General features: G+C 57.8%; 4 protein-coding genes across 7 annotated transcripts in view; 2 read left to right on the forward strand and 2 right to left on the reverse strand.

The window, feature by feature from the left end:
• Positions 1-14,257, forward strand: part of RANBP3 (RAN binding protein 3) — a 51,070-nt gene extending 36,813 nt beyond the window's left edge. For 2 of the 4 annotated variants that reach the window (XM_065917947.1, XM_065917949.1), the window contains 12 exons: positions 980-1,045; positions 1,852-1,944; positions 3,164-3,282; positions 4,304-4,417; positions 6,143-6,246; positions 7,284-7,362; positions 8,410-8,512; positions 8,907-9,031; positions 10,505-10,625; positions 12,174-12,316; positions 12,631-12,814; positions 12,897-14,257. In XM_065917947.1, coding sequence (XP_065774019.1) covers positions 980-1,045; positions 1,852-1,944; positions 3,164-3,282; positions 4,304-4,417; positions 6,143-6,246; positions 7,284-7,362; positions 8,410-8,512; positions 8,907-9,031; positions 10,505-10,625; positions 12,174-12,316; positions 12,631-12,814; positions 12,897-12,940 — 1,295 coding nt within the window. In that variant the 3' untranslated portion in view covers positions 12,941-14,257. The remainder of the gene's footprint in view (positions 1-979; positions 1,046-1,851; positions 1,945-3,163; positions 3,283-4,303; positions 4,418-6,142; positions 6,247-7,283; positions 7,363-8,409; positions 8,513-8,906; positions 9,032-10,504; positions 10,626-12,173; positions 12,317-12,630; positions 12,815-12,896) is intronic. The other 2 variants (XM_065917948.1, XM_065917950.1) reach the window with 1 other exon arrangement.
• A 146-nt stretch (positions 14,258-14,403) lies between these two features.
• Positions 14,404-18,759, reverse strand: CAPS (calcyphosine). Its single transcript, XM_065917951.1, has 4 exons — positions 15,487-18,759; positions 15,235-15,412; positions 14,923-15,129; positions 14,404-14,852 (listed from the first exon to the last, which is right to left on the reverse strand). The coding sequence occupies exons 1-4, from the start codon at positions 15,567-15,569 to the stop codon at positions 14,751-14,753; spliced, it is 570 nt and encodes a 189-aa protein (XP_065774023.1). The 5' UTR covers positions 15,570-18,759; the 3' UTR covers positions 14,404-14,750.
• A 43-nt stretch (positions 18,760-18,802) lies between these two features.
• VMAC (vimentin type intermediate filament associated coiled-coil protein) lies at positions 18,803-20,525 on the reverse strand. The gene is made up of 2 exons (XM_065917952.1): positions 20,298-20,525; positions 18,803-19,113 (listed from the first exon to the last, which is right to left on the reverse strand). The coding sequence occupies exons 1-2, from the start codon at positions 20,486-20,488 to the stop codon at positions 18,804-18,806; spliced, it is 501 nt and encodes a 166-aa protein (XP_065774024.1). The 5' UTR covers positions 20,489-20,525; the 3' UTR covers position 18,803.
• A 1,321-nt stretch (positions 20,526-21,846) lies between these two features.
• NDUFA11 (NADH:ubiquinone oxidoreductase subunit A11) lies at positions 21,847-27,020 on the forward strand. Its single transcript, XM_065933515.1, has 4 exons — positions 21,847-22,029; positions 25,245-25,337; positions 25,445-25,567; positions 26,833-27,020. Exons 1-4 carry the CDS (start codon positions 21,933-21,935, stop codon positions 26,943-26,945), a joined length of 426 nt encoding a protein of 141 aa, XP_065789587.1. The 5' UTR covers positions 21,847-21,932; the 3' UTR covers positions 26,946-27,020.
• Positions 27,021-27,242: the final 222 nt, after the last annotated feature.

The raw sequence follows: 27,242 nt of genomic DNA on the forward strand, positions 1-27,242 counted from the left end.
CTTTAAGTCTTTACTTTCTTCCAGCAATGCTTTATAATTCTTACTGGTTACATTTATTCCCAGGTACTATATTCTCTTCCATGCTGTTGTAAATGGAATTGTTTTCTCAACTTCATTTTTGGATTATTCACTGCTTGTGTCTAATAACATGCACATGATTTCTGTGTATTGAGCTTGTTCCCAGCGACCCCAAAAGATTTTTTTCCTATGGGTTGAACCTTAGCACAAAAGTGAGGCCATCCCTTGACTTTTCTGGGGACAGACGGTCCTGTCAGAACCACGAGGCTTTCTACTGACCCTTCTGGTCAGGAGTGGCGTTAGCCTGTCTCCGCCACTCCCTAAGATGGACCAGTCACGAGGATGCAGAATGAAGGGGTCTGGGCGCCCCGGTGGCTGAGCTGAACCAGGCTCTGAGCCTTGGCTGTCAGTCCCAGACCCCATCTTCAGAAGGCCCTGCCTCCTCCTCCTGGGCCTTCCTGGCACATCTGGAGAGAGCAAGCCTGCTATCGGCCTCTTTTGATCTTTCACCACAGAAAACGTGTCTCATTTCCCGGACATCTGCAGTAATGGCAGGACTTTTCCCGATAGCATTTGTGCCCTCCTGGACAGGGAGCTGGGTCCCGGGGAGAACCAGTCTTCTGGGGCTCCCTGATTGTGCTTGGGGCCCTCAGCCGCTGCAGGGAGCTGGGTAGACCAGCAGAGGCCTGACCAGTCCCGCACTCACCCTGCAGTCTCTGCTGCCGGCGGTTCTCCTAGAGCCAGCACTGCCTGCGGCCCTTCACCCTCTTCCCTGGACTGCCCCACAGACGGGACTGGACCAGCCTCTGCTTCTCTGTTTGAACTTGGAAATATTTGCCCTGGTTCTCCAGGCCCATGGCCACTGAAGCCCAGACCGCAGGCCTTGGCCGCCCCAGGTCCCTCCAACTTTATTGCCCTGACCCAGCAGGCCCACTTTTCATCTTTTGTCTTGTGCTTGTAGAGGAAAAGAGCAGTGGGTTCCGGTTGAAGCCACCGACGCTGATCCACGGCCAGGCCCCCAGTGCAGGTGGGTGTCTGCTGTCGAGGAGGAGCTCTGAGCGGCAGCCTCCCAAGTGCCGGTGCAGCCTGGGCTCCCTCTCCTGATGTATGAGCACCGGGAGTGCCCTCAGACCGGGAGGTGCTCCATCCAGTGAGCCCACTGCCCCGAGGAGGAGGCGGCGGGAAAGGATAGGCTTGGCTCGGTCGGGGGCATTCAGGTTCTGTGCCCAGCAGTCCTCAGTCATCAGACTATCTCCCTAGAGCATTCTGGCCACAGCGTTAACCCAGAGTAGCAGAGTGGCCTTGAGTGAGTGGGGCCCAGGCTGGTGCCATTCACATCCAGTGGGGAGCCCGTGCAGGGCCGGGGACGTTCTCATGGCCTTTGCCCCGTGTTTGGCAGAGGGATCTTCTCATCGTGGCATTTTGAGAAGCACATATAAGGGGTACCTTTACGTGACCCCTGGTGGAGTCCTAAACACTGAGAGGTCAGCTGTGGCTTCACTGCTTTCCCCTCACTGTCTGCCCTTGACCCGCAAGGCCAGCTGTCCTTTGGCTCCCCTGTAGTGTTACCGTACTCCCTGGATTAATCTGCAGGCAAGATCTGTTTCATGGAGTTTTTTATTGAACCACATATAAAAATAACAATAGCTGGAATGTGTGTGTCTAGCTGTAAAGAAAATAGCTTGGGTTTTCTTTCTTTACTGTACTTCCTGTAAAGCCCAGCCTAGGAGGGACGTCACTTGGGGCACTTCTGTAAGGGCCTGGGCGTGGGGGCGGGGGGCACTTCTGCCTGTGCGGTCGGAGGGACCGGGGCAAGCCAACCTGTGTCACCAGGTCTGCCGAGCCAAAAGCCCAAGGAGCAGCAGCGCAGCGTGCTTCGCCCAGCGGTGTTACAGGCCCCGCAGCCAAAGGCGCTCTCACAGACAGGTGAGTCTCAGCCCGGGGCCAGCTCGCGCAGGAGCGTACCACCACAGGTGGTTTTGGCCCTGTCTGCTGAGTGCAGGGGAAACAAGACTTCCGTCCCTGATGAGCCCAGCAGACATGTAGTTTCACTGTCCCTTGCTGCGGTGCCAAGGCTCCCAAGAGACGAGTCCCACCCCGGGCACGCAGCTCGGCCCTGTGCATCTCTGAGACTGGAGGAGTGACCTGATCAGAGGTAGTCTCGCCTCACTCCCCAACCTCTAGATGTAACTCCTAAACGATGTTTCCGCTATATCCACATACCAGGTGTGGTTTGCAGTTGATCTTTCATTTTTAATCACAATAGGCTTTTTTCTTAATCTTTCCCTGCAATAGAACTCCTTATCAGGAGCAATGCCACAACCCACCTGGGAGAAGCAGTTGGTATTTATGAAGAGTTTTAATTACATGGAAAATTGTTTGGTCTAACGCTGAACAAAGCCAGATTTGAAGTTGTTCAAGTCACATAGTTGCAACTGCTTAAAAGGGAAAAGTGAAATGTTAGTCACTCAGTCGTGTCTGACTCTTGCAACTCCATGGACTGTAGCCCGCCAGACTCCTCTGTCCATGAGATTCTCTAGCCAAGACTACTAGGGTGGGTTGCCATACCCTATTCCAGGGGGTCTTCCCAACCCAGGGATCAAACCCACGTGTCCTGCATGCAGGTAGATTCTTTACCATCTGAGCCACCAGGGAGAGGAGTGCATAGAAAAAAGACTTTATTAGTAAAACTAGTTTTATAAAATTCAGAATTATTCCCCAAATACATTCTCTTTTTTCCTCCTTAGTAGTAGTATGTCTAAATAAATTGAAAATTCATAGGGTTCTTTATAGAATTAACAATAATAGATTCTCGGTTTTGTGAGGTTTTCATTTGGTATTTGGGTTTTTCTAAACTCTTAAGAATTTGTGATTTTCAGTATTGATGCCATATCATTTTTCTTTAAGCATGTCATCTTTTCAATTTTCTCACTGCGCTGCGTGGCATGTAGGATCTGAGTTCCCCAACAGGGAATCAAACCCGGGCCCCCCACAATGGAAGCACTGGGTTCTAACCACTGGACCCCCAGGGAAGTCCCAGACCCTCTTCTTTAAAAGAGACCCTCCACTCTTGGGCCCCAGTGGTAGGAAGGGACAGTAGAGGTGGTCCAGCCTCTGAGATGGCCTCCATCTTTTTTCCCCACAGTCCCGAGCAGCGGCACCAACGGGGTCAGCATCCCAGCAGACTGCACGGGGGCAGCAACATCAGCCTTGCCTGACAACCCAGCCCGGAGAAGTCCATCTGATGAGGCGCCAGCACTTGAGGTTTGTCCTCGACGGGGCAGGGAGCGTGCCACATGTGAGGCTTCTCGAGGCATTGCCGAGCATGTGGGCTGTGGGCCGCTTTGGGCCGTGTCCGAGCTGGCCTGTACTCAGGCCGCCTGATTTGCCCGGAGGGATCCATGGGTAACCACAGCTGACTGGCCAAGTCACCAGGCTGCCAGGACTCCATGCTTAGTTCCGAGAGAAACGGGCCATGAGCAGGGCTGTGCCACTGAGGGGGCCTGCGGCTCTCTACAGAGAGCTGTCTCCACCCACTCTGCTTCTGGTGACAGAAGTGTGCCTGGGAGTTGGCTCAGAAATCGTTCTTTAGCAAAGAAGACAAGTTGTAGGGTTCTATAGGCCAGATGCGTTTTCCAGTAGCATTGCACAGCAGCTGGAAAATAACGGGACATTTAACGAAGAGCCTGCGTTTGTGGTTGGCAATTTGGACCTGAAACCTGAGCTGCAGTTACACATAACCCAAGGGTCCATGTGCAGAGACCGCTTGCACCCGTGTGTTTATTTCCACTCTATCCGTTTGGGCAGATACAATGCTGCCTGGGCTTCTCCACCTCCCCACCCACGCGCCCCCCCCCCCCCCCCCGGCCGAATGTTGAGGCTCAGATGGGGAAAATGAACATGTGCAATTCAGTCTTCATACGATCCCTGAGCCCCCCACCCTCCAACCACAGTCGGCAGAATTGGAAGAGGAATGCTTCCCACAGCCTACAGCTTCTCAGAAACTGGTGGCTGGGGTCTCTAGGGCAGTGAGCTTGAGGAAGACCCAGAAGTGACCTCAGCCCACCCATCCTACCCCCCACCATCCTTCACCAGCATCCCCAGTGACAAGAGCACTGCCCAGAGCTTGCCCCATCCTAGGGAGTCTCCCCAGCACCCCTCACCCAAGGGTCTGCACAACAGGATTCGTGCTGAGCAGATGCAGGGGGCGTGAGACAGCTCATCTCGCTTCTTAGGGCCAGGGTGTTCCTGCTTCTCAGCTGTCTTGTTTGCTTGTTTTAATCAGAAGTCCCAGAGAAATGAGTCTAGCAGTGCTTCCGAGGAGGAGAACTGTGAGAAGAAAGAGCAGGGAGCCCAGCAGGCATTCGTGTTTGGGCAGAACTTGAGGGACAGAGTGAAGGTAGGTGGTCGCTGAGCCGGGTGAGCTGGGGACGAGTGAGGCATCCTGCCTCTGCCTCCCCAGCTTCATTTTCCCAGAGATGGGGAGCAGGGCCATGTCCCGGGTGGTAGCATGCTGCACTGCTGGCCGGCCCCACCCCCAACCCCGACTGTGGAGCTCAGCGGGGCTCCCGGCAGCCAGCCCCCTCATGCTCCAGGAGCAAGGTCGGGGAGGTGACTGAGCCCTGACGGCTGATGTTTTTACAGCAAAGGAATGAGCAGATGTTAGTGTCCGATGCTTTCAGCATCTCCAGAGAGACTCTTCTCCTTACTGAAGAGTTTCCCAGCACTGGCAGTGTTTAGGCTGGATCCTTCTTACTTCCGGGAGGCGTGTCCTGGGCACTGAGGGTGTTGAGCAGCGTCCCCAGCCCCGCCCTCTGGATGCCTTTCTTTGCCAGTGGGGACCACGGGAAGCATTCCCACTAGTGCTGATCGTCCCCCAGGGGCTGCATCACCCCCAGTGAAAGGTGCCGCCGTTTGTTTTCAAGTAGGACAGCTGGGAAGACGCTATGTTCTCTCCCCAGAAGGCAGCAGGCTCTACCCCTCCTGGCTGCCCTCAGCTGTTTTGGTCTGCTCTGGGGGCTTTGAGTCAGGGGTGGGGAGCTTGTGGCCATGGCAGGGGCTCTCTGCAGGTTGGATACCCCACCCCCCCCCACCTCTCTGGCCCTCTGGAAGACCTGTCCCAGCCCTGGGGACAGAAGGTCCCTCTGCACCATGTGCATCAGCTCATCTGGTAGGAGCTCCTGGAGGCTGGGTCTGGGGACACCAGTCATTGTCACAACTGGACGGTAGATGCCACTGATGCTAAGTAGGTGGAGGCCAGAGATGCTGACCAACACACTGCAGTGCCCAGGATGCCCCCCTCCCCACTCAAGGAACCATCTAGGTGCAGGGTCAGTGACGTGGAGGGTGGGATGCCCTGAAATGAAACCAGAGTCTGGGGTGCAGGGAACGTGTCCAGCCACACTAGCTTCTTCCTCCTTCGGTGCCCACTGTCCAGCAGAAGCACGGATGCCCCCAGAGACACAGAAGTAGGTATTGATGTTGCACAGCTTTAAGCAAAATAACGAGTCCCTTGGCAGCCGCTCCCTCCCAGGAGCAGGAAGCAGGAAAAGAGAGACCTGGGCCTTCAGGTCGAGTCTTGCATGCTGCCTTGAGATTGGGGTGGGGCAGCATCTCATGGAGGCCCCGGTGTCTCAGGGCCACATCCCGGCTTCTGCATGGAGAGTGACTTGCAGGTGTGGTTTCTTAACCCCTCTGAGCCTCTGTTTCCTCTCTCAGAACATGGTCACTAACACCCACCTCTCAATGTTCCCAGGAGAATTGCATTGGAGAATGTGTTTAACCAGGGCAGCACGACAGTTGGCATAAAAGAAGCCTCGAGAAATGATGCTTCTGTTTATGATGAACCCTTTAAAATATGAAATTTGTACGTGATCTGTGATCTCTTGGTGCAGAAGCATTGGTGGAAAATTCCAACAGGTTGCCAGCCTGAGTGTTTTTTTTTTAAACAGAGGAGAAAAGGCTCCCTAGCACCTTATGGGCTGTTTTTACATCTTAACTGTAACCCCCAGGATGCATGCATGTAGATGGAGCCCTGTGTCGGCACAGGGCCTGTGCAGATGGGCTGAGCGGCTGAGGCCCTGAACGTGCCGTTCCCTCAGCAGTGTTTCCTCTCATTTCCCAGTTGATCAATGAGAACACTGACGTGGCAGACATGGAGAACGCCGGACACCCCAGTTCAGAGACGCCAGCTGCGACCAACTACTTCCTTCAGTACATCAGCTCCAGGTGTGTGCCTCGGGCTGGTGCCTAGCCTTGCTTGGGGAAGCCTCCGCCTCAGGGGGACCCACGGTCACCCACTGTCCCTGGACCAGCCCAGTCCTTTCTCGGGAGGGTGGGGGCACAGGCAGCCAGACTCCAGTCACCTCCAGCCCTCCTTCCCTACTTGGTAGAGGTGTGGAGGGTCCAGGATTGGGGGGTGTGCTGCAGCGGACAGCTGAGGCAGGACCACAATCCCATGGGGTTGTCCAGCCCATCCTGGGAGTGACCTCCGTCACCAGGTGCTGGATCCGGGCTCCCTGTTGACGCTGCTGGTGGGGGCATTTGCCCACAGCCTGGCTGCTGGGGTGTCTGGGGAGGAAGGCACACCCTGCCTGGGAGTCGGGCCAGCAGGGCAAGCACCGTGCAGACGCCAGCCTCCGAGAGGCCTGGCGGGACCAGTGACCTGCCCCTCGGCAGCCTGGCCCCCAGTTAGTGGGGCACATCAGTTATTTTAAGACATGTTTTATGCACCTCAGTGTTTCCCACATTGGGAGGCGCGTGCAGCCTATGATGTCTTAACATGGATAAAGGGTGACGGCCATAGCAGCGGCCGTCTGCTGAGCGCTCCCCGAGGGCCATCCTTTGTCACCCGCCCACAGCCTGGTAGGAGGTGTCACCTCCTTGGTGTGGGGCCAGGGGAGGGGCCCAAAGAGCTGCAGCACGTCTCGGGGGCATGTTTTCGGGGAGCAGGCGGCTGGCCCCTGTACTCAGCCTGTCTGTGGTGGTGTTCTCCGCGGAGTGGGGACGATGGGCATCTGGCGTGACACAGTGACTGAGCAGTTGGTGTCAGGCAACTGGAGCCGAGGGTTCCTGTTGGCCTCCCGGCACGGCCCAACCCAGAGCCTGTGGGGGCCTGTCCCTGACGAGGCAGACCAGCCCACTGGGCCTTGTGGGGCCTCGGCTGCTTTCTGCTCCAACCGTGCGCATTGTGTGTGCGGGCATGCACACCGCTGGCCCTGTGCCCCTGCCGCCCCACACACACTCAGAGTGCATCTCCTCTGCAGTTTAGAGAATGCAACCAACAGTGCCGATGCCGCCAGCAGCAAATTCGTGTTTGGCCAGAACATGAGTGAGCGTGTGCTGGTGAGTGACCCCGTGCTGGTGAGTGACCCCATGGGGATGATCCCTGGGGCCCAGAGACTTTCAGAGCCACCCGCAGGTCACAGGGGCACGTGGCGTGTGGCTGATGTGTCGTGTCCTGCGACATTAGAGTGCTTTCTTTTGCCGAGTAAGAGAAAGAAGACCCAACTCAGACTCAGCCTAAACAGCATGCAGGGGGCAGGAGGGACAGACCTGGTGGCCCGGGGAGGCTCTGCGGGAGCCTGGGTTGCGCTTCCTGTCTTTGCTCATCTCAGGGCAGGGTGGGGACTGCTGTCGGCCAGAACCCTCGGCTGTGTGCTGCTGGGACCACCACGAGCCACCTCTGACGCCAGAGGAGGGCGGCCCCACCCCAACTGTGAGGCCACAGCATGGGGTGGGTGGTGGGGTGGCAGCCTCTGACAAGCCCCCACAGTGTCCCCTGCACTCAAAACACTTTGGGTCGTCTTCTGACCCAGGATGGGCTTCTGGAATTGTCACCTGCTTGCTTATTTTTTTCCTTTTATTCCCCAGCCATACATTCCCAACCCCGTTGTGTCCGTATGTGAGGGCGGCTCAGGCGCTGTTGGGGGCTCACCTGACTCCTGGCATCTTGGTCTCTGTTTATGATGCTGAGGAGCTCCCTGCTGCTTCTCTTGAGTATCAGTACTGTCCTTTTTCCATTACAATGAAGGAGTCAAAGAATTGCCTCACAGACCAAGGTAACCAGGTGGCCTGTGGTCAGCTGGTGGCCCCACCTCCGGGTGATGCCACAGAGGCTCCAGAGGCAGTTCACATACAACGTCCAGGGCAGGCCTGTGCCTAGCTAGGGTGTCGTCCGAGGATGGTCGGCGAGTGCTTAGTGGAGAGGGGCTGGGGCTGGGTGGGTCCCCAGGATCCAAGAGGGAAGCTGGCCGAGAGAAACCCTCTGCCCAGAAGAGAACGTGCCAAGAGCTGCCTCCCAGCAGAGGGGCTTCCTGTCTGCAGTGGTCAGCCCACTAGGACCACCTGCCCACACACCCACCTTCTTCTGCATCCCTTCGCTCCCCGCAGAGCCCGCCCAAGTTAAATGAGCTCAGCTCAGACGCCAACAGAGAAAACACGGCAGCAGAGTCCGGATCCGAGTCTTCGTCCCAGGAGGCCACCCCTGAGAAAGGTAGGCTTGTCCTGTCCCAGGAGGGTGGCCGGGGACACTGTGAACCCCAGCCATGGTGCCGGCATCCAGTTAGCAGGAGGGGGCTTGGCCGGCTCAGAACAGCCAGGCCCAGGCCCTGTCTGGGGACCCAGAATGGGGTGGGTGAGGCATCTGACCCGACCGAGGCGACTGAGGGGTGCTCTAAAGCACCCTCAGAGGTCTCGCTATCTTCTGTCCTTCCTGGAGCCGGGAGAGTGGGAACCGGAGCTGCGCTGGCCGCTCCTGGCAGAGTCAGGGGGTGCGTTAGCGGAGTCCCCTGTGGGCCAAGGTGCAGCTCCCAGAGGCACTGGTCCCCTTGGGGCATCCCATAAGGCACGCCCTCCCCCCAACCAAGTCAATAGTCAATGTCGTTTAGCTAATCACATTGCAGAGTCCCTGGCCGAGTCGGCAGCCGCCTACACCAAGGCGACGGCGCGGAAGTGCCTGCTGGAGAAGGTGGAGGTCATCACCGGGGAGGAGGCCGAGAGCAACGTGCTGCAGGTGAGTGCCTGCCTGCTGTGGTGCCAGGTGCCAGAGCTACACGGTCTGTCTCAAGACAGAGGACAGGCCTGAAACAGACATTTCTCCCTGCCGCCTGCTTAGCAGCTGTGACTGTCTTGTCCCGGTGTGCAGTGTCCTCCTCTTAGCCCAGACTTCACGGCCCTCCTGCCACGTCCCCACGGTCCTCCCCTCCTGGGGCGGCAGGTCCAGGGCTGTAAGGTTCCTTCTGCCCTTTGTCCTTCCACACATACCCGAGTGTGTGTCTATAAACCACATACATGTGGCATTGGGGAGTTTTCCGTGGTACTGCTTATCCCTACTCACAGATTCATTTTACCATCAAGAGATGTTGGCTTATAAAGATCTACAGACTTCTCTCTGTAAAGGGTCACTTATGGTCTCTGCTGCACTTTTTTAAACATGAAACAGCTTTATTGAGATATAGTGCACATACTATGAAATTCGCCTTTTTTTAAAGTGTACAGTTCAGTGGTTTTTAGCACATTCAGAGAGTTGTACAGATGTCATCACTATTTTATAACATTTTTGCCCCCCAAAAAAGAAGCCTTGTGCCCATTGCCCTTCAGCAGTGATTTCCGCATCCCCCTCTCCCCCAGCCCCTGGCAACCACGAATCCTCTCTCTCTCTCTGTGGATGTGCCTGTTCTGGGCGTTTCATGTCAACAGACTCATACTGTGTTGTCTCTGGGGTCTGGTCTCTCACTGAGCAGTGTGTTCTCAAGGTTCGTCCCTGGTGGAACATGTGTCAGAGCTTCCTTCTTCATGACTGAGTCACTGTTCACTGTACAGATGGAGCACCTTTGCTCATCCCATCTCCTGTTGGTGGACACTTGCTTTGTTTCCACTTTGGGGGAATTAAGAATGATACCTCACGAGCACTCAAGTACAGGTTTCTCAGTGCACACCTGCCTCACTTCTCTTGGCTAGATACGTACAAGTGGGTTTTCTGGGCCGTGTGATAACTCCACGTTTCACACTTTAAAGGACAGTTTTCCACAGCGGCTGCACCAGTTTCCACTCCCATCAGCAAGGTGTGAGCGTTCTGCTTTCCCCACATCCTCCAACGCCTGTTTCATCTGTCCTTTGGTTGTAACCATCCTAGTGAGTGTGAAGCAGTGTCACGTTGTGGATTTTTTTATTTTTATTTTTTTATTTACCTGGCTGTGTCAGGTCTTAGTTGCCCCACAACATGTAGGCTCTTTGTGCCCAAACCGGGATGAACCCTTATCCCCTGCACTGGAAGACAGAGTCTCAACCACTGGACCACCAGAGACGTCCCCCACATTGTGGTTTGATTTACATTTCCATAGTGATTTTTTTAAAGACTCTTCTGAAAATGTAAAATCCATTTTAGCTTGAAAGCAGGACAGAAAAGTGGCCAAGAGCCAGACGTGTCCCCCAGGCGATAGTTTGTTAAACCTGGTGGTTCATGCGCATTTGCCTTGTGTTGCAGATCCAATGTAAGCTGTTTGTCTTTGACAAGACCTCGCAGTCGTGGGTGGAAAGAGGCCGGGGGCTGCTCAGACTCAACGACATGGCGTCCACTGACGACGGGACGTTGCAGTCCCGACTAGGTGAGCTGTGGCCGGTTCCTGTGGGGGGCCTGGGGGATTCGGGGCCCCCGGCATGTGTCCATGGCCAGCCCTCAACCTGGGGGACCCATCCCACCCAGCCCAGAGGCTCCCACCACCAGTCCTTCTCTGATTCCCTATCTGACTGTGAAAATAGATGAAAGGATTCAGCAGGTTTTGAACTTATTTTTCGATAATAAAAGTGCTAGTTGTTTTATGGTAGGAAAACAAAGAAATCAAACATCAGCTAAAATCTCTTATAAAAAAGGGAAATCCTGCCGAGAGTGTTTTGGTAGGCCCATTCCTGCTCTGTGGCCCTTTTTAAGGAAGTGGGGCGATTCTCTTACTCTGCTCACTCTCTTTAGTGGGCATGTCTCTGTGTTGTTCCATTTGCCTTAATTTTTCTTGACTCATAAATAATGCTTCTGGTACTATTTTTCACATGAGTTTTATTCCTGGAAGTATGATTGTTACAAAAAGAATGTGTGTGAGCGTGTTTGCATATGTGTGAGACATGTGTATTCATCTTTTTTTTTTTGTAAGTTATCCTCCCAAATTAAAAGTTGTTGTCCAGCCTTTACAGAAATGTCGATCCCTGGCCCAGGTGTAGCTGGCGCTGTGTCCTTTCAGCGGTGTTTTTATGTGCTTGGGCTCAGAACTGGAACAGAAATGGAAATGGCCCTCCTGTTCGGGCGCAGGTCTTTGCACCCCTGCCCATAGGCATGCCTCTGTTTCTCTTTCAATTTTTCTAATGGAAACGTGCAAGCAGAGGGCAGAGAAGGCACAGGATTTCAAGACCCCATCTCATGGCTCTTCCCCTGGTCATCAGCCTATGACCAGCCTCCTTGCGGCCTTGCCCTCCCCTCCTCGTCGAGGTCCTTTCTGGCCATGCCCTCCTTTCACCCCACACAGCCTTTGACCCTTGGCACAGACCTTCCCTCAGAACTCACCTTGAGGGGCAGGGTGGGGGCACCTGGGTGGGGGTGACCACATCTAACCTGCTCCAGGTTTTCAAGGGTTGGGCGTAGACTGCGGGGTAGGCCGGGACAGGTCAAGCAGGACGACGTTGGCCTTGGGCTGGCTGTGGGTGGAACTCAGGTCTCACCTGTGTTTCCAGAGGGAAGGGTCTGTCCCAGGTTCTCTCCACCATGTGCTGCCCTCAGCCATCTCCTGAGGGAAGCTCTGAGCAGCGGTCATCCCCAGCATTTCCTCCTAGTGTTCAGCTCCTCCTCACAGGGAGGAGCTGGACCTTAGCCTGTGGGTGGCAACAGTCAGGGGGTGTCAGCTTCACGTGGCATGTCCCCAGTGTGCAGCCCACCCCCATGCAGCATGCCCCCCCACTGCCGCTCACTAGCCATTAACCTGGGGAGCCCTGTCCAGGCACCACCTCCACCCACTGCCTGCACCTCAGTGGTGGGGGTGCCGGGGCTGCTGCTCGGCAGACAGGCAGGTGGGAGACTGTCGTGGGATTTCACACTTTCCTGCAGGTGTGTCTGTTTTTCTGGGGTTGGGGGCGGGTGTGGGCAGGACTGACATCTTCATTGGTTGCAGTGATGCGGACCCAGGGCAGCCTGCGACTGATCCTCAACACCAAGCTGTGGGCCCAGATGCAGATGGACAAGGCCAGTGAGAAGAGCATCCGCATCACGGCCATGGACACTGAGGACCAGGGTGTGAAGGTCTTCCTGATCTCGGTGAGCAGCCCCGGGCACAGGCCAGGCGGCTGCCGGACACAAGCGGGCAGCTCCACGTCCAGCGCTGGGCGCCCTGCACGGGGGCCTGGCCAGGGAGAGCAGGGAGGCCTCCAGGGTCAGGAGGGCTGGCCTGCTCGTGGGCTCTGTGACCCCTTGGGAGGACAAGCCCTGCGCCTGCAGGAGCTCCTGCCTGCTGCTCTCAGGGTTTGTTGAGGGAGGTCAGGCTCCCCACTCCCGAGTCCCGAGCTGGGGGCTTCGTTGACTGAGGAGGGGTCTCCCCGAGAGCCCTAGTCACCTGGCCCTCCTGCCCCCAGGCCAGCTCCAAGGACACCGGCCAGCTCTACGCGGCGCTGCACCACCGCATCCTGGCCCTGCGCAGCCGCGTGGAGCAGGAGCAGGAGGCCAAGGCGCCGGCCCCCGAGCCTGGGGCCGCCCCATCCAACGAGGATGACAGTGATGACGACGACGTGCTGACCCCGTCGGGGGCCCCCGCAGGCGGTGAGTCGGGTGTCCCAGGGTGGCCCGGGTCGGGGCTGCGTCCCAGGCAGGGACCTGATGGCAAGGCCACCGCTTCCCACAGGCGCTGGCGATGAAGGCGATGGGCAGACGGCCGGGAGCACATAGCGCCAGGAGCCAGCCGCCGCGAGCCTGCTGCTTTGTCCGTCTGTCTGCCCGCCCGCCCCACCCCTGGCAGCATCGAGGCACGGGGCTCGGGAACCACACTCCCCGCTGGGTTGGCCACAGTCTGGATCCGCACGTCCCGTTCAGAAGCAGACTCGGGAACTGCCTGAATGTGGTTTGGGACACGAACCTCATCATATTGATGAGCAAAACGAAAAAGAACATTTCTTCCCTCCCCACCTTGAATTGAAATGGCACATTAAGACTTGTCACGGCTTCTCACTGGGACTGGGACACCTCGTTCTTCACCCCGCCCTCCCTGTGTCGCCGGCTCCCCCGCCGCCTGCCCAGGCCGCCGGGCCGCCTCACAGTGTAACACGGGGCCTGCTGGACCATCTGTCACCACCATCTTTACCTCCCGCCCCCACCTTCTGACTTTGGGGGGTTCTATTTTTAGATCTTTTCTGCCCCCAAGGCTCTGTGTTGGTCTCCTGGGTCGAGTGAGGCAATTCTGTGTGTCGAGCAGGCGTGGCTGCACTGTGGGCTGCACCCTGGTTCCCCCTGTGACCCCAGCCCCCACGCTGGGGGCGCTCAGGACTGCTCGAGAGCCAGCCCCATGGGTTCCCCACCTGGGCTTCCTCCAGGCCGAGTCATGGGGTGCGGACAGGTTGGGCCTTGGGCCTGGAGAGCTGATCTAGAAAAGGGTCATTGGACATGGTTGGGGGGGTTGGGCAACATCCTCCTATTTGTCCCCGTGACATGGGTCACCCATCCTCGGGTGCCCAGGTGCAAGCCTGCTTCCTGCCCTTGGCCGTTTCTCACCAAGCCCTGGACGTCTCTGCCCCCAAGACTGTCGAGGGCTGGGGGCCTTCAAAGAGGGGGCAGCAAGCAGAGCGGTTTCAGACAGCAGGCAGAACCCGTGCTTGCAGCACACACGGGCGCGTGCCCTCTGCTGCGCCCCCCCGGAGCATGGCCACGAGCAGCTGGGCGCTGCCTCCCCCCACATCGGGGCTCAGAGAGGAGGTCTCTGTGCACAGGGCGCCAGGGCTTCACAGGAAACCTCCCAGCTACCCTGACAGGGTGAGGAGGGGGCCGTCTGAGCCACGCCACCCGCACCCCGGGGTGGCCCTGCAGCCCGTGCCTGAGCCACGGGACATCACCAAAGGCCCCGCCGCAGCAGATCCGGTTACACTTCTCTGCTTTAAGCCTTAGTCAACTAGTGACAAGTAAAACCAGATAATGCCCACGTGTTTTGAAACATTTATGTAAGATTGTCATATGAAATGTATTTGGGAACTACATTAAAACTTTTAACTAAAACGCTGGCCTCCTGCCTGCCCCAGGGGCCTCAGGAAGCCGGATGACCTGACAGGAAGCAGCCTGGCCTGCCTGCAGGGTGGCAGCCTCTGCCCCACACTGCACACCTGGGCAGGTGACCCATGGCTGCCTTCCAAGACTCGGAGCGGCTGGCTTCACACAAGAGCTGTCGGCTTCCCCGCCAGGTGCGGCCTGGCTTCCTGGGGACCCACAGGAAGGGGTAGGGGTGCTGGCAGGCAGGGTTCGCTGAGCAGGGATGCAAGGAGCTTTGGGATCAGCACGATGTGGGCAAGGGGCCTTTCCCCCCGGGGTCCTGAGCCAGTGAGTCATCAGGGGAACTGGTGGCCAAGCAGTACAGCCGGAGACCTGGTCCAGCCGGTTCTGTGGCTTCAGTTCCCCCACACTCCTCCCCACCCCCACCCCAGGGCTGCTCAGCTCCAAGCCCAGATGAGAGGGGCCTTGGCTCCAGGGTGCCGGCTGCATGGGGGTGCGCAGCTCACAGCCGCCAGGCGCTGGTCATCATGGCCACAAACTCCTCATCCGTATCCACGGAGGCGCTCACACCACTGTAGTAGTCCTGGAACTCGGCCAGCGTGACCTGGGGGGCAGACAGGCGGTTGGGGGGGTCTGGAGGTGTGGGCGAGGGACCAGGGTATGCATGCACTCACCTGCCCGTCCTTCTCGGAGGAGTCGAAGTTGTCCAGGAAACGGCGGAGCACCTGCTCTTCAGTCCACTCCCCGCTCCGCACCTTTGGGTGAGCGCGGCCGCTGTATACCCCCCGGAGATCGTCCACGGTCACCACACCATCACCATTGCGGTCTAGCTTGGCAAACGCCGCTGCGATGACCGCCTCCCGGGCCTGGGACATGGGGGGCTGGGGAGGATGTGGTGGTGACTGGGGGGTACGAAGCACAGAGGCTCCCCTTGGTCTCCACACCAACACCGACGGGCCCGGGAGAGTGCGGCACCCCCAGCTCACCCGCAGCGCTCGCAGGAACTCCTCCAGGTCCAACGTCCCGCTGCCGTCGCGGTCCCAGCGCCTGCACACGCCCTCCATCTCAGCTGTGTCCAGCACCAGCCCCAGCTCAGCCAGGCCCCGCTGGAGCTCCCCCACATCCAGGGAGTGGCTTCCATCCCGGTCCAGGCGGCGGAAAAATCTGGGGGGCAGGGGTACAGTGTTAGAAAAGATCCGTGGGACTGGGGGTCGGGGAGAGGTGAGAGGAAAGCTCACCTGGCCACACCCTGGATGCCCGAGGCCCCTCGAGACAGGCACTGGGCTCGGAGCTTCTCCATGGTGGTATCCACAGCATCCATGCTGGCTCCGGGCTCTCTGGGTGGCTGGATGGGCGAGAGATCTGGGGGGGCTCCGACTCAGCCACCAGGCTACGGACTGGCTGCCTTGATCTGTCCTGGAGTCCGGGTGGCCACTCTGCCTGCCTCCTGCCTGCTCTGCCCAGCGCTGGCAGTGCATCCTGCCGGGCAGGGGTGTTGCTAGGGGACAGAGCCCTGGAGACCGGGAGGGGCCCCAGCTGTAACTCTCTCTGTGCCAGGGCCTTGTGGCCACAAGCACAGCCCTGCGGGGGCGTATGGAAGGCTGAGGAGGAGAGGCCAGCACTGCTGTCACCACTGCCCAACCACCGTCCCACCTGCTTTCTCCCAGCTCTGGGAGAGAGCAAGACCCAGGTTAGGAGGGTGGAGGGAGTGGGGGAGGGGCGCTTCAGAACCACGAGGAGGAAAGGGGGGTCACAGCCCTGCAGGGACCAGTCCCCAGATGAGGGGAAGCTTGGCCCAATTCCTATGTGACCCCTCCCCTCTTTGGGCTTCACCAGCCTCCAGCCCCTTTCCACAGGGCTGCAGCTGAAGCTGCTGAGAAATTCAAGTTTAAAGACTCGAGATGGCCCATGCCCACGTACAACAGGAGCTGCTCAGACCAGTGCTGGCTGAGCCGAGATGCAGCCAGTGCTGTAAACATCAATGTTGAGTTGGACAAAGCAATCTCAGTAGTTAATTATGGCCAGTCATGGTATTTTTGTCAACATGGGTCTTTTGGGGGTTGGTGTCCGGTTCTCAGACATCACTTGGTGGGCTTGCTCATGACAAGCCGCTTATCTGGCCAGAGAAGGACCCCTGACTCCCTGACTTACATAATCCAAGGGGAACCAAGACCACCGGCAGAGAAGGCCTGCCATCAGACTGGACATCTGGCCAACTGAGCCTCACATCAGCAGGCTGGGATCGAAGATGATAATGGATTTCCCAGGACTTAAAATGCTCCTGTTTGGGGAAACCCTGCCCACCCACAGAGACCCAGAGATCATCAGAGGCTTTTCAAAGCTTGGGAGTTGCACACAGCACAATGGTATTGTCAGAAGTTGCTGCTCCCGACCAAAGCCAAGCCATGGATCACAAGCAACCTGTCACTGTGATTCACGCCACAGCAGATGCAGCACCATTGATTGTTATGAGAAACTGCAGTGACATTCTGCTGCAGAATTCTCGTGACTCGCTGCAGCCCAACATTCTCTGCGTAGGCACAAAGAAATAGCTCCATTGTGTGCCTTCATGAGGCTTATAAACGTCAGGGATTTTTTCTATAAAGAAATGTAAAATGTAATCACAATTATTGTAGCTCTGCTTGGGCATCTCCATATCTTTGAGAGAATCAATCTCAACAATAAAAAATTGGGGGGACTTCCCTGGTTGGTCCAGTAGTTAAGAGTCTGCCTTCCAGTGCGAGGGACACAGGTTCAGTCCCTAGTCGGGGAACGAAGATCCCACATGCTATGGGGCAACTAAGCTTCTGTGTCACCACAGAGAACCCATGTGCCACAACTAAGACCTGACACAGCCAAATAAATGGTTTTTTAATTAACTTTACTTAAAAAAAAAAAGTGGCAAGGGCCCTCCAAACCCTTTCACTTGACTTCTCTGAGCCTCACTTCGCACGGCTATAAAATGGGGCAATGGCTGTGTGCATAGGTGGCCTAAGAGACAGCGCTGTATATGTGGAGCGCTTGGCACAAGCTCCCACCCCGTGGGGCCCACCTGGACCCAGGAGCAACATAGCAGCCACCTCTCCAGCCCCCACTGTAGGAAGAGAGGAGGAGGGACCATTGGTGCCATGAAATCATTTGGTTTATTCTTGAGCATAGACAGGCCCTAGCCTGCCTTCCCCTTGCTCAAACAGCACCCCCCTTATTCGTCCAGAGGAGAAAATTGGGCCATTGTTACCACACTGAGGGGTCGCTGTGCGACGCCAGGAGGCACCCTCAGCAGGGCGGAGGACAGATGCTGAGTTTTCTGGGCTGAAAGGGGCTGTGCCCCGCAGTGGTTCCTGGGGTGGGGATTCCCTGAGTCAGGAGGCAGGAAACGGCTGCCATAGTCCCAGGCCAGGCACTTGGGCTGAGCAGAGAAAGGCACAGGGCTCCCTGTTCTGATAAAAAAGCAAAGTGCCTCAAACATCTCGGGCCAACAAGGGCAGCATACAAATAAGGAGTGAAAAAATAGATTCTCTGAGGATAAGAGAAAGGAACCAGCTGGTGCTTTGAAAGGAAAGTGGCCAGGGGCCTCATCAGATGTGCTGGGCCCTAGGGTGTGCCAGGCACTGGTGACAGAAAACAAAAGCCTGCCCTCATGGAGCTTCCACTCCAATGGTAAAAAGTTACATAAAGGGAGTAAAATGGGGCAATGGGGGCAGGGTGGAATGGGGAAGAATGACTTTGGATAAGGCAGTCATGGAAGCCCTCTCAGAGGAGTTGACGTTTGAGCAAAGACCTGAGTGAACAGGAGCCAGTCATGTGGCATCTGGGGGAAAGAGCATTCTAGGCAGAGGAAACAGTCAGTGTAAAGGCCCCGAGGCAGGATGCTATCAAGAGAAGGTTACGGGATGCCTGAGTTTGCCTGGGCAGCGGAGCCTGGTTGCCAGCATGTCGGCACATCCCACCTGCATACTCCTTCCTGCATTGAGAGGAAGACAGAATTAGGGGAATATAGCCAATGCGAAATGGCCTGAGGCTTGAGGTTCACTGGACTGAGATGAAGAATAAGGCTTTAGGATGAAGAGTGCTTCCGGAGGAACAAAAACCAGGGTAGGGGAGAAAAGAGGGAGAGACCCAAATCACACGGCACTCGATGCCATCTGCCTCCACCAGAAAAAGAAAGGTCTCTAACTCAGATGTTTCAGGGGCCAGACATCCGGCCTTGAGAGATGAGGGGGCGAATGGAAACTTGCCCTCGCTAAAGAGGATGTCCTGGACTCAGATCCAGGCAGGTACAGCCCAGCCCGAAGCCAGAAATCTAGATTCGTGTGTAAGCTCGGCCAGTTCTCCAACAAGGGTGATTCAAAGTTTTGCTTTTTTTTAAAAAAAAAAAGAAAAACTGGCTGAGTTCGTCTGCATTTGGCCTGCCTTTTTAACAGGTTCTGACACTGAGGATTATGGCTCTTCCGAGGGGTCCTCTCTGGGATATCTTAACCCTAAGGATAGCCAGGCAGTAGAAGAAGTCCCACTGGAGTCCTCTTTCTCCATTCCGGAACCTGCTCTCTGGGACTCACACAGTGGTCCCAAACACTGCGGGCTCGAGCTGGTCCCTGTCTTCCTCCTCCCCAGTACTGTTGGCAAGGGGTGAGCTGGGCCCACCAGGGAGTGGGTCACTGGCTGGCAGGGGCCCCAGGCGCTCAGCCTCAGCCAGGGTAGCCAGCAGCCCAGCCAGGGGCGGCCGGCGGCGGCAGAGATCCTGCAGCAGCTCAGCCCGGGGCTGCAACTGCCCGATGAGCTTGTCCCTCTGGCGCAAGGCAGCCTGCAGACTCTGGACAGCAGCCTCCGAGGTCAGCAGCTGCTCCCGGAGGGCGGCAATCTCACTGGTAGGAAGGCAAGACAGAATCATTATGGTACCCGGGCACCAGAGAGGTTCTCTTCCCCCTGCTCCCAACCTCCATCCCCAGATTCATAGATTGAATCCCTATGCCGTGATAGTATTTGGAGAAAAGGGCCTTGAGAGGTAAGGAAAGTTTACATGATGTAATGAGGGGTTTCCTTTTAAGAAGAGATACCAAAGAACTTGCTCTCTCTCTCTCTCTCCCTCTCTGTGCTTTGTGAGGACACAGTGAGAAGACGACTGTTGGCAAGCCCGGAAGAGGACCCTCACCAGAACTGAATCAGTGCCTTGATCTTGAACTTCCCAGCCTCCAGAACTGTGAGGAATCATTTGATGTTGTTTAAGACACCCAGTCTGTGGTATCCTGTAATGGCAACCTCAGCAGACTAACATACTCCCTCCTTCACCCCCTAGCTCATCCTGCAGTTCCCTTGTCCCCTACATCTTTTCCTATTTGCTGTTCAGCTTAGATGGCTCCTCCCCCAAGAAGCCTTCCCTCTGGGCCCTCCTAGAGCCGCGTTGCCCTCCATCGTACACAAGAATACCATGAGGTTGAATACTGGAGTTGATTGCCATTTCCTCCTCCAGCCATCATACACACACATCCCAATCACCCTGTGTTGTAACTTCCTAACAGTGTGCTTGAGGGCAGGGCTGTACACGTCTTACTGATGTGCCCTAATGACCAGCACAGGGCCTGGCATATGGTAGGTGCTCAGTAAGGATGAAGTAATGAGTCCAACCAGCTCTGAATTGTTTCCCACCGGGTCCTCGAAAACACTTTCTTCCCTGGGCGCTTGTCTCATCCCTTTGAATCTTCAGCTAGGAAGACTCTTCAAAACCGCTGATATAATCCCATCCTCCCAAGAACCTGCCATGGCTCCAATACCTACATCAGGCAGCTGGTGGTCCCTGTACCATTCAGGATCAGCCTGTTTTGCCTAGTGGTAAAATGGACCCTGTTAAGTTAGATAGCCACACCCAAGTGACATCTCTCAACTTTATATAGTGATGATTCAAGTATTTTTGTGTTTGTTTTTCCAGTCCCGCCAGTAGTCCAGCTCCACGTGAATGCCCACGTCTCTCCTACCAGTATTCCTTTCCTATCTCGGATCTGCCTCCGCCCAACTCCTCCGAGAAGTCCACCTGCCGGGTCCCAAGATTCACCGGTCTTTGGCGCGTCCCAGCTCGTCTAAAGCGGCGCTCAGTTGCTGGTCGTGGCGGGCCAGGCGCTCGGCCTGGGCGCGCACCGTGCACTCGGCGGCCTCCAGCCGCGCCTCCAGTTCGGCCGCGCGCCGGTGAACGGCAGCCAGGTGTGCGTTAGCCTCGCGGATCTGCAGGGGCGGCGGCGCTGACATGGCCCCTTCAGAGGACCAGGCCTGGCCACGCCCTCGGGTGGCCCGGAACCGGCCCTGGACACGCCCCCGGAGGGCCACACCTCCGAGGGTCCGTTCAAGACCCGTTCGGCGTGATTGGCCGGGTTCACCGCTAGGCTCCGCCCTCCAGGGCTGGGTCTAGTACTCAAACCCGAACGCCCTCACTGGTTCCGGCAACTGGAAACTCCGCCCCTGAGCCCCGACTAGCTCCAAGATTGGCCAAGGTCTTAACAAACCCCGGCCCCAGGTTGGCCTTGTCCTCCGGTGGCCAGCTCAGGCTCTGGCAACAGGATTGGTCATTCTCTCGAGGCAGGCCCCGCCCTCCTCAGAATCTAACGCGCCAAGTTGGTCGGGCCCCACAAGTCTGACCACGCCCCTGGAGCCCGTTACGCTTCTCTCATTGGCCGTTCACGCCCCTTAGGCAATCGTACAGCTCCTGATTGGTCCAGTCCCTTTCATGTTATGTTTGGGATTCTTGACGCACACCCAGTGGATGGTCATTCTTCATCCCGCCCAGGGGTTGGACTACAAACCGGGCACAGACCACGTCCAGTTAAGAATCCAAGCACTGGGACTGGACACTTTCTCGTTAAGCCCCTGAGCCTGAGTCATTGGAAGGACTGACGCCGAAGCTGAAGCTCCTGATGGCTACCTGATGCGAAGAACAGACTCATTGGAAAAGACCCTGATGCTGGGAAAGATAGAGGGCAGGAGAAGAAGGGGGAGACAGAGGATGAGGTAGTTAGATATCACCAACTCAAAGGACATGAATCTGAACAAACTCCGGGAGATAGTGGAGGACAGGGTAGCCTGGCGTACTACAGTCTATGGGGTGGCAAAAAGTCGGACACAAGTTAGTTACTGAACGGTAATTCTGTGCCTGACCACGCCCCCAAATAGTAGCACGCCGTTAACTCAGGTTTAAGACTGGCCATTGGGCGTAACCACGCCTCCCCACAGATACTGGCGCTGGGAGTGGCCACAATCCCTCCGTGTTCCCGCCCCATAATGACGTCTCGCTCCAGTAGAGTTTGGCTCCGCGGTCTCCTCTCTGCTGTGGATAGGCTTAGTACCTTTGATAGTCCCGCCCCTCGTTAGGTCCTACCTCTCGTGGTCACACTATTCTTGACCCAGGACCTTCTGACCTGAAATAACGGCAACTGCCTTCACTGATCCTGGTCAGTTTCCCCCTTCGGAAATCGGCCAGTGCTGCACGTGTTCTTCCTTTACTCTCATCCTGACTCCAGGACTTAAGCGCAACCCGTGTTCACTTACGCGGCGCTCAATAAAGTTGCTCATTTGTTGCTGTCCCGCCAGCACGAAAGGCTGCGCGCGCCGCCCAGGAAGTCTCGCGAGAGTCAGCGGCGTCCGTCCTTGGCCGCAGGAGCCGCCGGGCGGTAAGGTGCAGGACCAGGGCTGCGCCGTCATGGCTAAGACGCTTCTTCACCAGTACTGGGACATCCCCGAAGGCACCGAGTGCCACCGCAAGACCTACGCCACCACCAGTATCGGTGGTGCCACCGGTGAGCGCGTGCCGGGTCCCCAGGGTATAGGGCGCAGGGAGGCCGTCAGATCACTGGGGCGGCCCGAGGGCGTCCTGGAGGGGCTGCGGACCTCGCGCGGTGGCAGTAGTCGTCGTTGGGGTGTGTGGGGTGGCCTTGGGACGGTGGGGGGGGGCTCTTGTACTAAATAGACTTTGTGGGGTTGCCGGACTAACACAGAGGTCGCAGAGAGATCATAGAGTCCAAGAGGATCCCGTGGGGACTGATAATCTCACGGAGTGGGTACGTGGTCTTCGTCAGAGTGTCTGAGCCGGCCATGCGGATCTCTGGTGTAAGATAAACGTTGCGGAAAGAGGCAGGGGAGCTAGCAGGGTTCCTGGGCCCTGGGAGGTTGTGGTACATATGACAAGCTGGTCACTGGGGTAGTCAAAATCCCTGGGTGCTGGGTGTTTGTGGCGTCTGCTTGAATGGAGTCTAGAGGGGCATGTTGGAGGATGTTTGATGGGTTGCAGATGGAAACCTTTGACAGAGGCATTATGTCCTGTGGTCATGGAGAGACTCGAATTTGGGGGGCGGTCACTGATTTCCAGGAGCTTTGCAAGGGGGCCTGTGGGTCTTCGAGGGCGTTGCTGTGTGACACTCGTTTTGCCACCCGGATTGCCTTACCAGCCAACTCCACTCAACACTCAGGACCTAACCACACATGCTCTGTCCTCCCACACTTCCCTTCTTCCACCCCTGCCTCCCCTCAGCACCCTACAGCGAGAATTCACACTTGAGTTCTCTGGAATGGTGAGCCCCTTTGAGGCCAGGGGGCCGGGCTCTAACCCAGCCCAGCATGTTGTGGGCACACAGTAACTGGATGATGGAATGAGTGAGGGAAGGAGGGCAAGGTAGTAGCTAGGAATGAATGAACGACTTTATGAATGAATGAATGAAGGTACACAGTAACAGCGAGTGAATGAATGTGAGAATGAATGAATGAATGTGCATTCATTCATTCATGTGAAGTGTCTGAAAGTCGCTTCAGAAGACTGATAGGGAGCCAGGAGCTGGCACAGGGGCTGAGGAGGGATCTTTTGAGGGGGTGACAGGAACCTGTGGAAGGGGCCAAGTCAATGAAGACCCTCGAGTGCTAAGGGCGTGGGTGGTGGTGGCTGTAGTGTCTGAGGAGTTAAGTGGGCTGGGGGAGCGGGCTGGCATGTCATCTACTAAATGATTGTTGAGGGGGGGGAGGGGCGGATAGTCCTTGACTTTGGGATAATCCAGTGGCTTCCAGGTCATCTCTTCCCAGTTAAAGGACTTCTGAGGGCTTGTAGGATGCTGGGGTGCCTTCTGTGCCCAGTGTGGCCTGGCAACTGGGTGTCCCTCGGCCAGGGTCACAGGCATGCGGTATGTATGTGTTAGTCATTTAGTCGTGTCTGACTCTTTGTGACCCCATGGACTGTAGCCCGCCAGGCTCCTCTGTCCATGGGATTCTCCAGGCAAGAATACTGGAGTGGGTTGCTATTTCCATCTCCAGGGGATCTTCCTGACCCAAGGACTGAACCCAGATCTCCTGCATTGCAGGCAGATTCTTTACTGTCTGAGCTATAAGGAAAGCAGGCCTGCAGGGATAGGATCAATAAGGTTCTCCCCCAGGACTCACTGGGGTTTAGGGACTGTCACTGAACCTTGTCTGTGGTTCCTCTTCAGAGGATCGTCTAGAGATCATGCATCCCCAGGTCCCAGACAGGGTGGGGAGCTGCTCTGATTAAGTCTGTTTACAAGCTGGGGTAGGGGTGGGAGCCTCGTATAACTGAGGAAAGGGGCTTGCTGGGACAGTGCGGGCAGGGGCAGCCCCAGACTGTAGCCCACTCCCTCCTTCCCAGCCTTCAGCCTCTCTGAGGAGTGCGGGGACACTAGGGTTCAGTGTGGGATGGGGAAGGATTGGACCTGGGCAGCCCTCAAGTGGGCACCTGGCGTACGGGTGCCTTCTTTATGCGCGGCTCCTCTCCCCTCATCCCTGGGCCTCGGCTTCCCTGTCTGGGAAGTGGGTCGGCCGTCTTGGCCCTCCTCGGAGTTGCTTCCAAGGTTACCGCTCCTGTCTCGTGTGACAAGTCCCCCCACAGCTCTTGTGAGCTGAACCTCAGCAGGGCTGGAGGGCTGCTGCTCAGCTGGGAAGGTCATGGTGGGGGAGTGCAGCACACCAGCTGCTGGGTCTGCAGAAGCTGGGGGCTTGGAGACTGGGCGGGGCCCACGTCCCTGGGGCATCAATGAAGGTGGTTGGCCTTCAGATCCTCCGGTCTTCCAGGCTGCTCTGCTGGGTGGGTGCCATCAAGGGAGTCTCTCTGCCTGTCTGAGAGCCCCTCCCCTCCCTCCCCACCTCACAGAGCAATAAGAGGGGACTGAGCCCATTAGGCCCTGAGGAGGGAGAGGGCAGTGGGTGCCCTGTCACCTGGCAGGAGGTGGTTCTGTTTTTTCTGGGATGGGCTGGCCCCAGGTCTGTGCTGGCAGCTGGGCCCCACAGTGAGTCTGTCTGGGGAGGATGGGTGCAGGGTCAGCTGGAGGATGGGGAGCCCTGTATTGGGCTGTTCTGGTGACAGGGAGCCAGCCAGGTGGGCATAGGTCTGCACATCCACCAAAGACGGTCTGGCTGAGGAGGCTGACACACGGCGCAGGTCAGCATTGGCCCAGCATGCCCCACAGTAGGACCTTGGGCCTGGCTGCCCACCAGGGCCCCTCACACATAAAAACCAACATCAGAGGCAGGTCATCTGGGGCAACGGTGGAGATGAAAGAGCTTACCAGAGAGAGTAGTAAGGCTGAGCCAGCCGTGGTGAGGGTCGGGTCTGCGAGTGGCGAGAAGGAGGCGTCAGGAGCCCTGGGCCCCGCAGCAGGGACAGAGCTTTGCTGGAAGTGGGGAGCAGGGCTGGGGTGCTGGTCCAGCCACCAGGGCCCCGGCCCTTCCTCAGCGGGGGCCATGCTCTGGGCTGGTGCCCTGTGGGGCGGGCTGGATGAGGGGGCTGAGAGCCCAGGCCTTGGAGCAGGAGAGCCAGGTTAGATCCCAGCTCATCGACTGTGGGGCCCCAGGTGAGCCCTGTAACAGCCGCTTCCTGGCCCACCCTGGCCCAAGCCACCTTGGTGGTTGCCATGGGAATGCAAGGAGCGGGCGCTGTGGGCTGGGGAGGGGCCTGCCCCCTCCAGGGCCCAGGGCTGACTTGCCTGGCCGCCTTTCTGTCCCTTTCTATTCGCAGGCCTCGTTGTCTCTGCCTACAGCGTTGCCCTCAAAACCCCCACCTCCTTCCTGGAGGGAGTGGCGAGGACGGGACGGTACACATTCACCGCAGGTGAGCAAGCCTGCGTGACGTGTGGGCTTCTCCTCGGGGGCCCTTCCGGCACTGGTCTGGACCCCTGACTCAGACCGGGGCCTGTCCTGCCCCATCTGCCCCCACAGCCGCCATCGGAGCCATATTTGGCCTCACCTCCTGTGTTAGCGCCCAGGTCCGCGAGAAGCCTGATGACCCTCTCAACTACCTCATCGGAGGCTGTGCCGGAGGCTTGACCCTGGGAGCACGCAGTGAGTGAGCCCTGCACCCCTGACCTCTGCGAACCCTCCTCCCTCTGCCCATCAGGGGTGGGTGTGCAGAACATACATCTGGCAGGGGAGAGGGCAGCACCTCAGTCTCAGCTGCCAGCCGGTTGAGCACTGCTCAGGGACCGACTGCGCGTCCACCTCGCCATGCCCTCCTGCCTCCCCCCCCTGCCCCGGGTGGCTCGGCGTGGCCTGCATGGCCGCCCGGCTCTGTCCCCACCCTGCCCTGCCCTCGCCGCCTTGCTCCCTCTGCTGCAGCTCCACAGCCTCCTCGCTGTTCCTCCAGCACCCTGGGGCCTTTGCATGGCTGTGCCCTCTGCCAGAACACCCTTCCCCCCAGAAGTCAGTACGGCTGCCCCCTCCACTGTCCCAACCCACTACGTACATCTGGGCCCCCGCCTGCCCTCACTTATGTCTCTCTCCCTCTGCCGTGTCTTGTCAGCGAACACAAGGTCACTGCCCGTTGGGAGGAGCAGTTGGGGCTAGCTTGGAGCTGCTGGCACCCAGGGCCCCACAGGGGAGTGGCTGTCACCATCCCCACCTTCCAGACGGGGGTACTGAAGCTCCAAGGAGATGAGGTGGCCCGAGGTCACCCACAGGAGAAGAGGCTGTGTCCCCGGGGGGAGGCCGGGACCCAGGCCAGCCTGGTACAGCAGAGACGCCTGGAATAGGAAGCAGACGCCGCTCTTCCTGCCTCCCATAGCCTGGCGGGTGGGGCGGCCGGCCAGGGGAGGCCACACGCAGAGAAACGCCCCAGCCCACTGGCTAGAGCGTTCTGTGGAAGCTTCCAGCCAGGCAGAGAGGGAGGGTGCCCCGCCCTCCTGGCCTTTGCCGGGAGACCTTGGCTGAGGTCCAGCTTTGACCCGCGCCCCTGAGCCTGCAATGGGGTGTGTGAGCCCAGTGCTCAGCAGGCAGAACCCCCTTCCCGGGGCACCTCTCAGGCTGCAGACATCTTGCGTTCGCCGCTTCACAAACCAGAGGGCAGACTCGGCCAGGACTGAGACCTGCCAGCGGTCTTCGGTCCCCTCACGCCCCCGCGCCTGGAAGCCTGGACTCCCGCCTCCCGCCTCAGTTTCCACACGTCCACCTTCAAAGGCCGAGGCCCCAGGGCTCCATCCCTAAGGAGCGTGTGGTCCAGCCCTGGCCCCCTGAGCTTAGAGGGAGAGTCGTCCTCAGGCGGTGCTCAGGGTGGACGTAGGCAAGCCTCGCTCCCCACGTGCTGTCTGATGCCAGTCTTTCTGCCCCTGCAGCCCGCAGCTATGGGATTGGAGCCGCTGCCTGTGCGTACATGGGCTTGACGGCTGCGCTGGTCAAGATGGGCCAACTGGAGGACTGGAAGGTGTTTGCAGAACCCAAGGTGTGAGCCCCGTTGCCGCCTCCTGGGACCTTGGGCATGGTGAAACTCGTCTAAAAATAATAAACCCTGTGTATATTTGTGTGCATGTCCCCTCCTCTGTCGTTCTCCAGGGTGAAGCCCTGTCCAGGTGACAGAGCCTGGGTGACAGCCCAGGGCGGCTCAGGGCAGACGTGGGAGGGAGTGAGGAAGCGGCAGGAGATAAGGCGTCTGGGTCTGTGCCCGAAGGGGCAGGCGTGGTGCCAGCTGGGCCCCAGCGTGGGAGCAGGTGCCAGGCAGAGGTCGCCGGGCCTCAGCCAGTTCTCT

This window comes from Muntiacus reevesi, chromosome 1 (assembly GCF_963930625.1).
Source record: "Muntiacus reevesi chromosome 1, mMunRee1.1, whole genome shotgun sequence".
Classification (NCBI taxonomy): domain Eukaryota; kingdom Metazoa; phylum Chordata; class Mammalia; order Artiodactyla; family Cervidae; genus Muntiacus; species Muntiacus reevesi.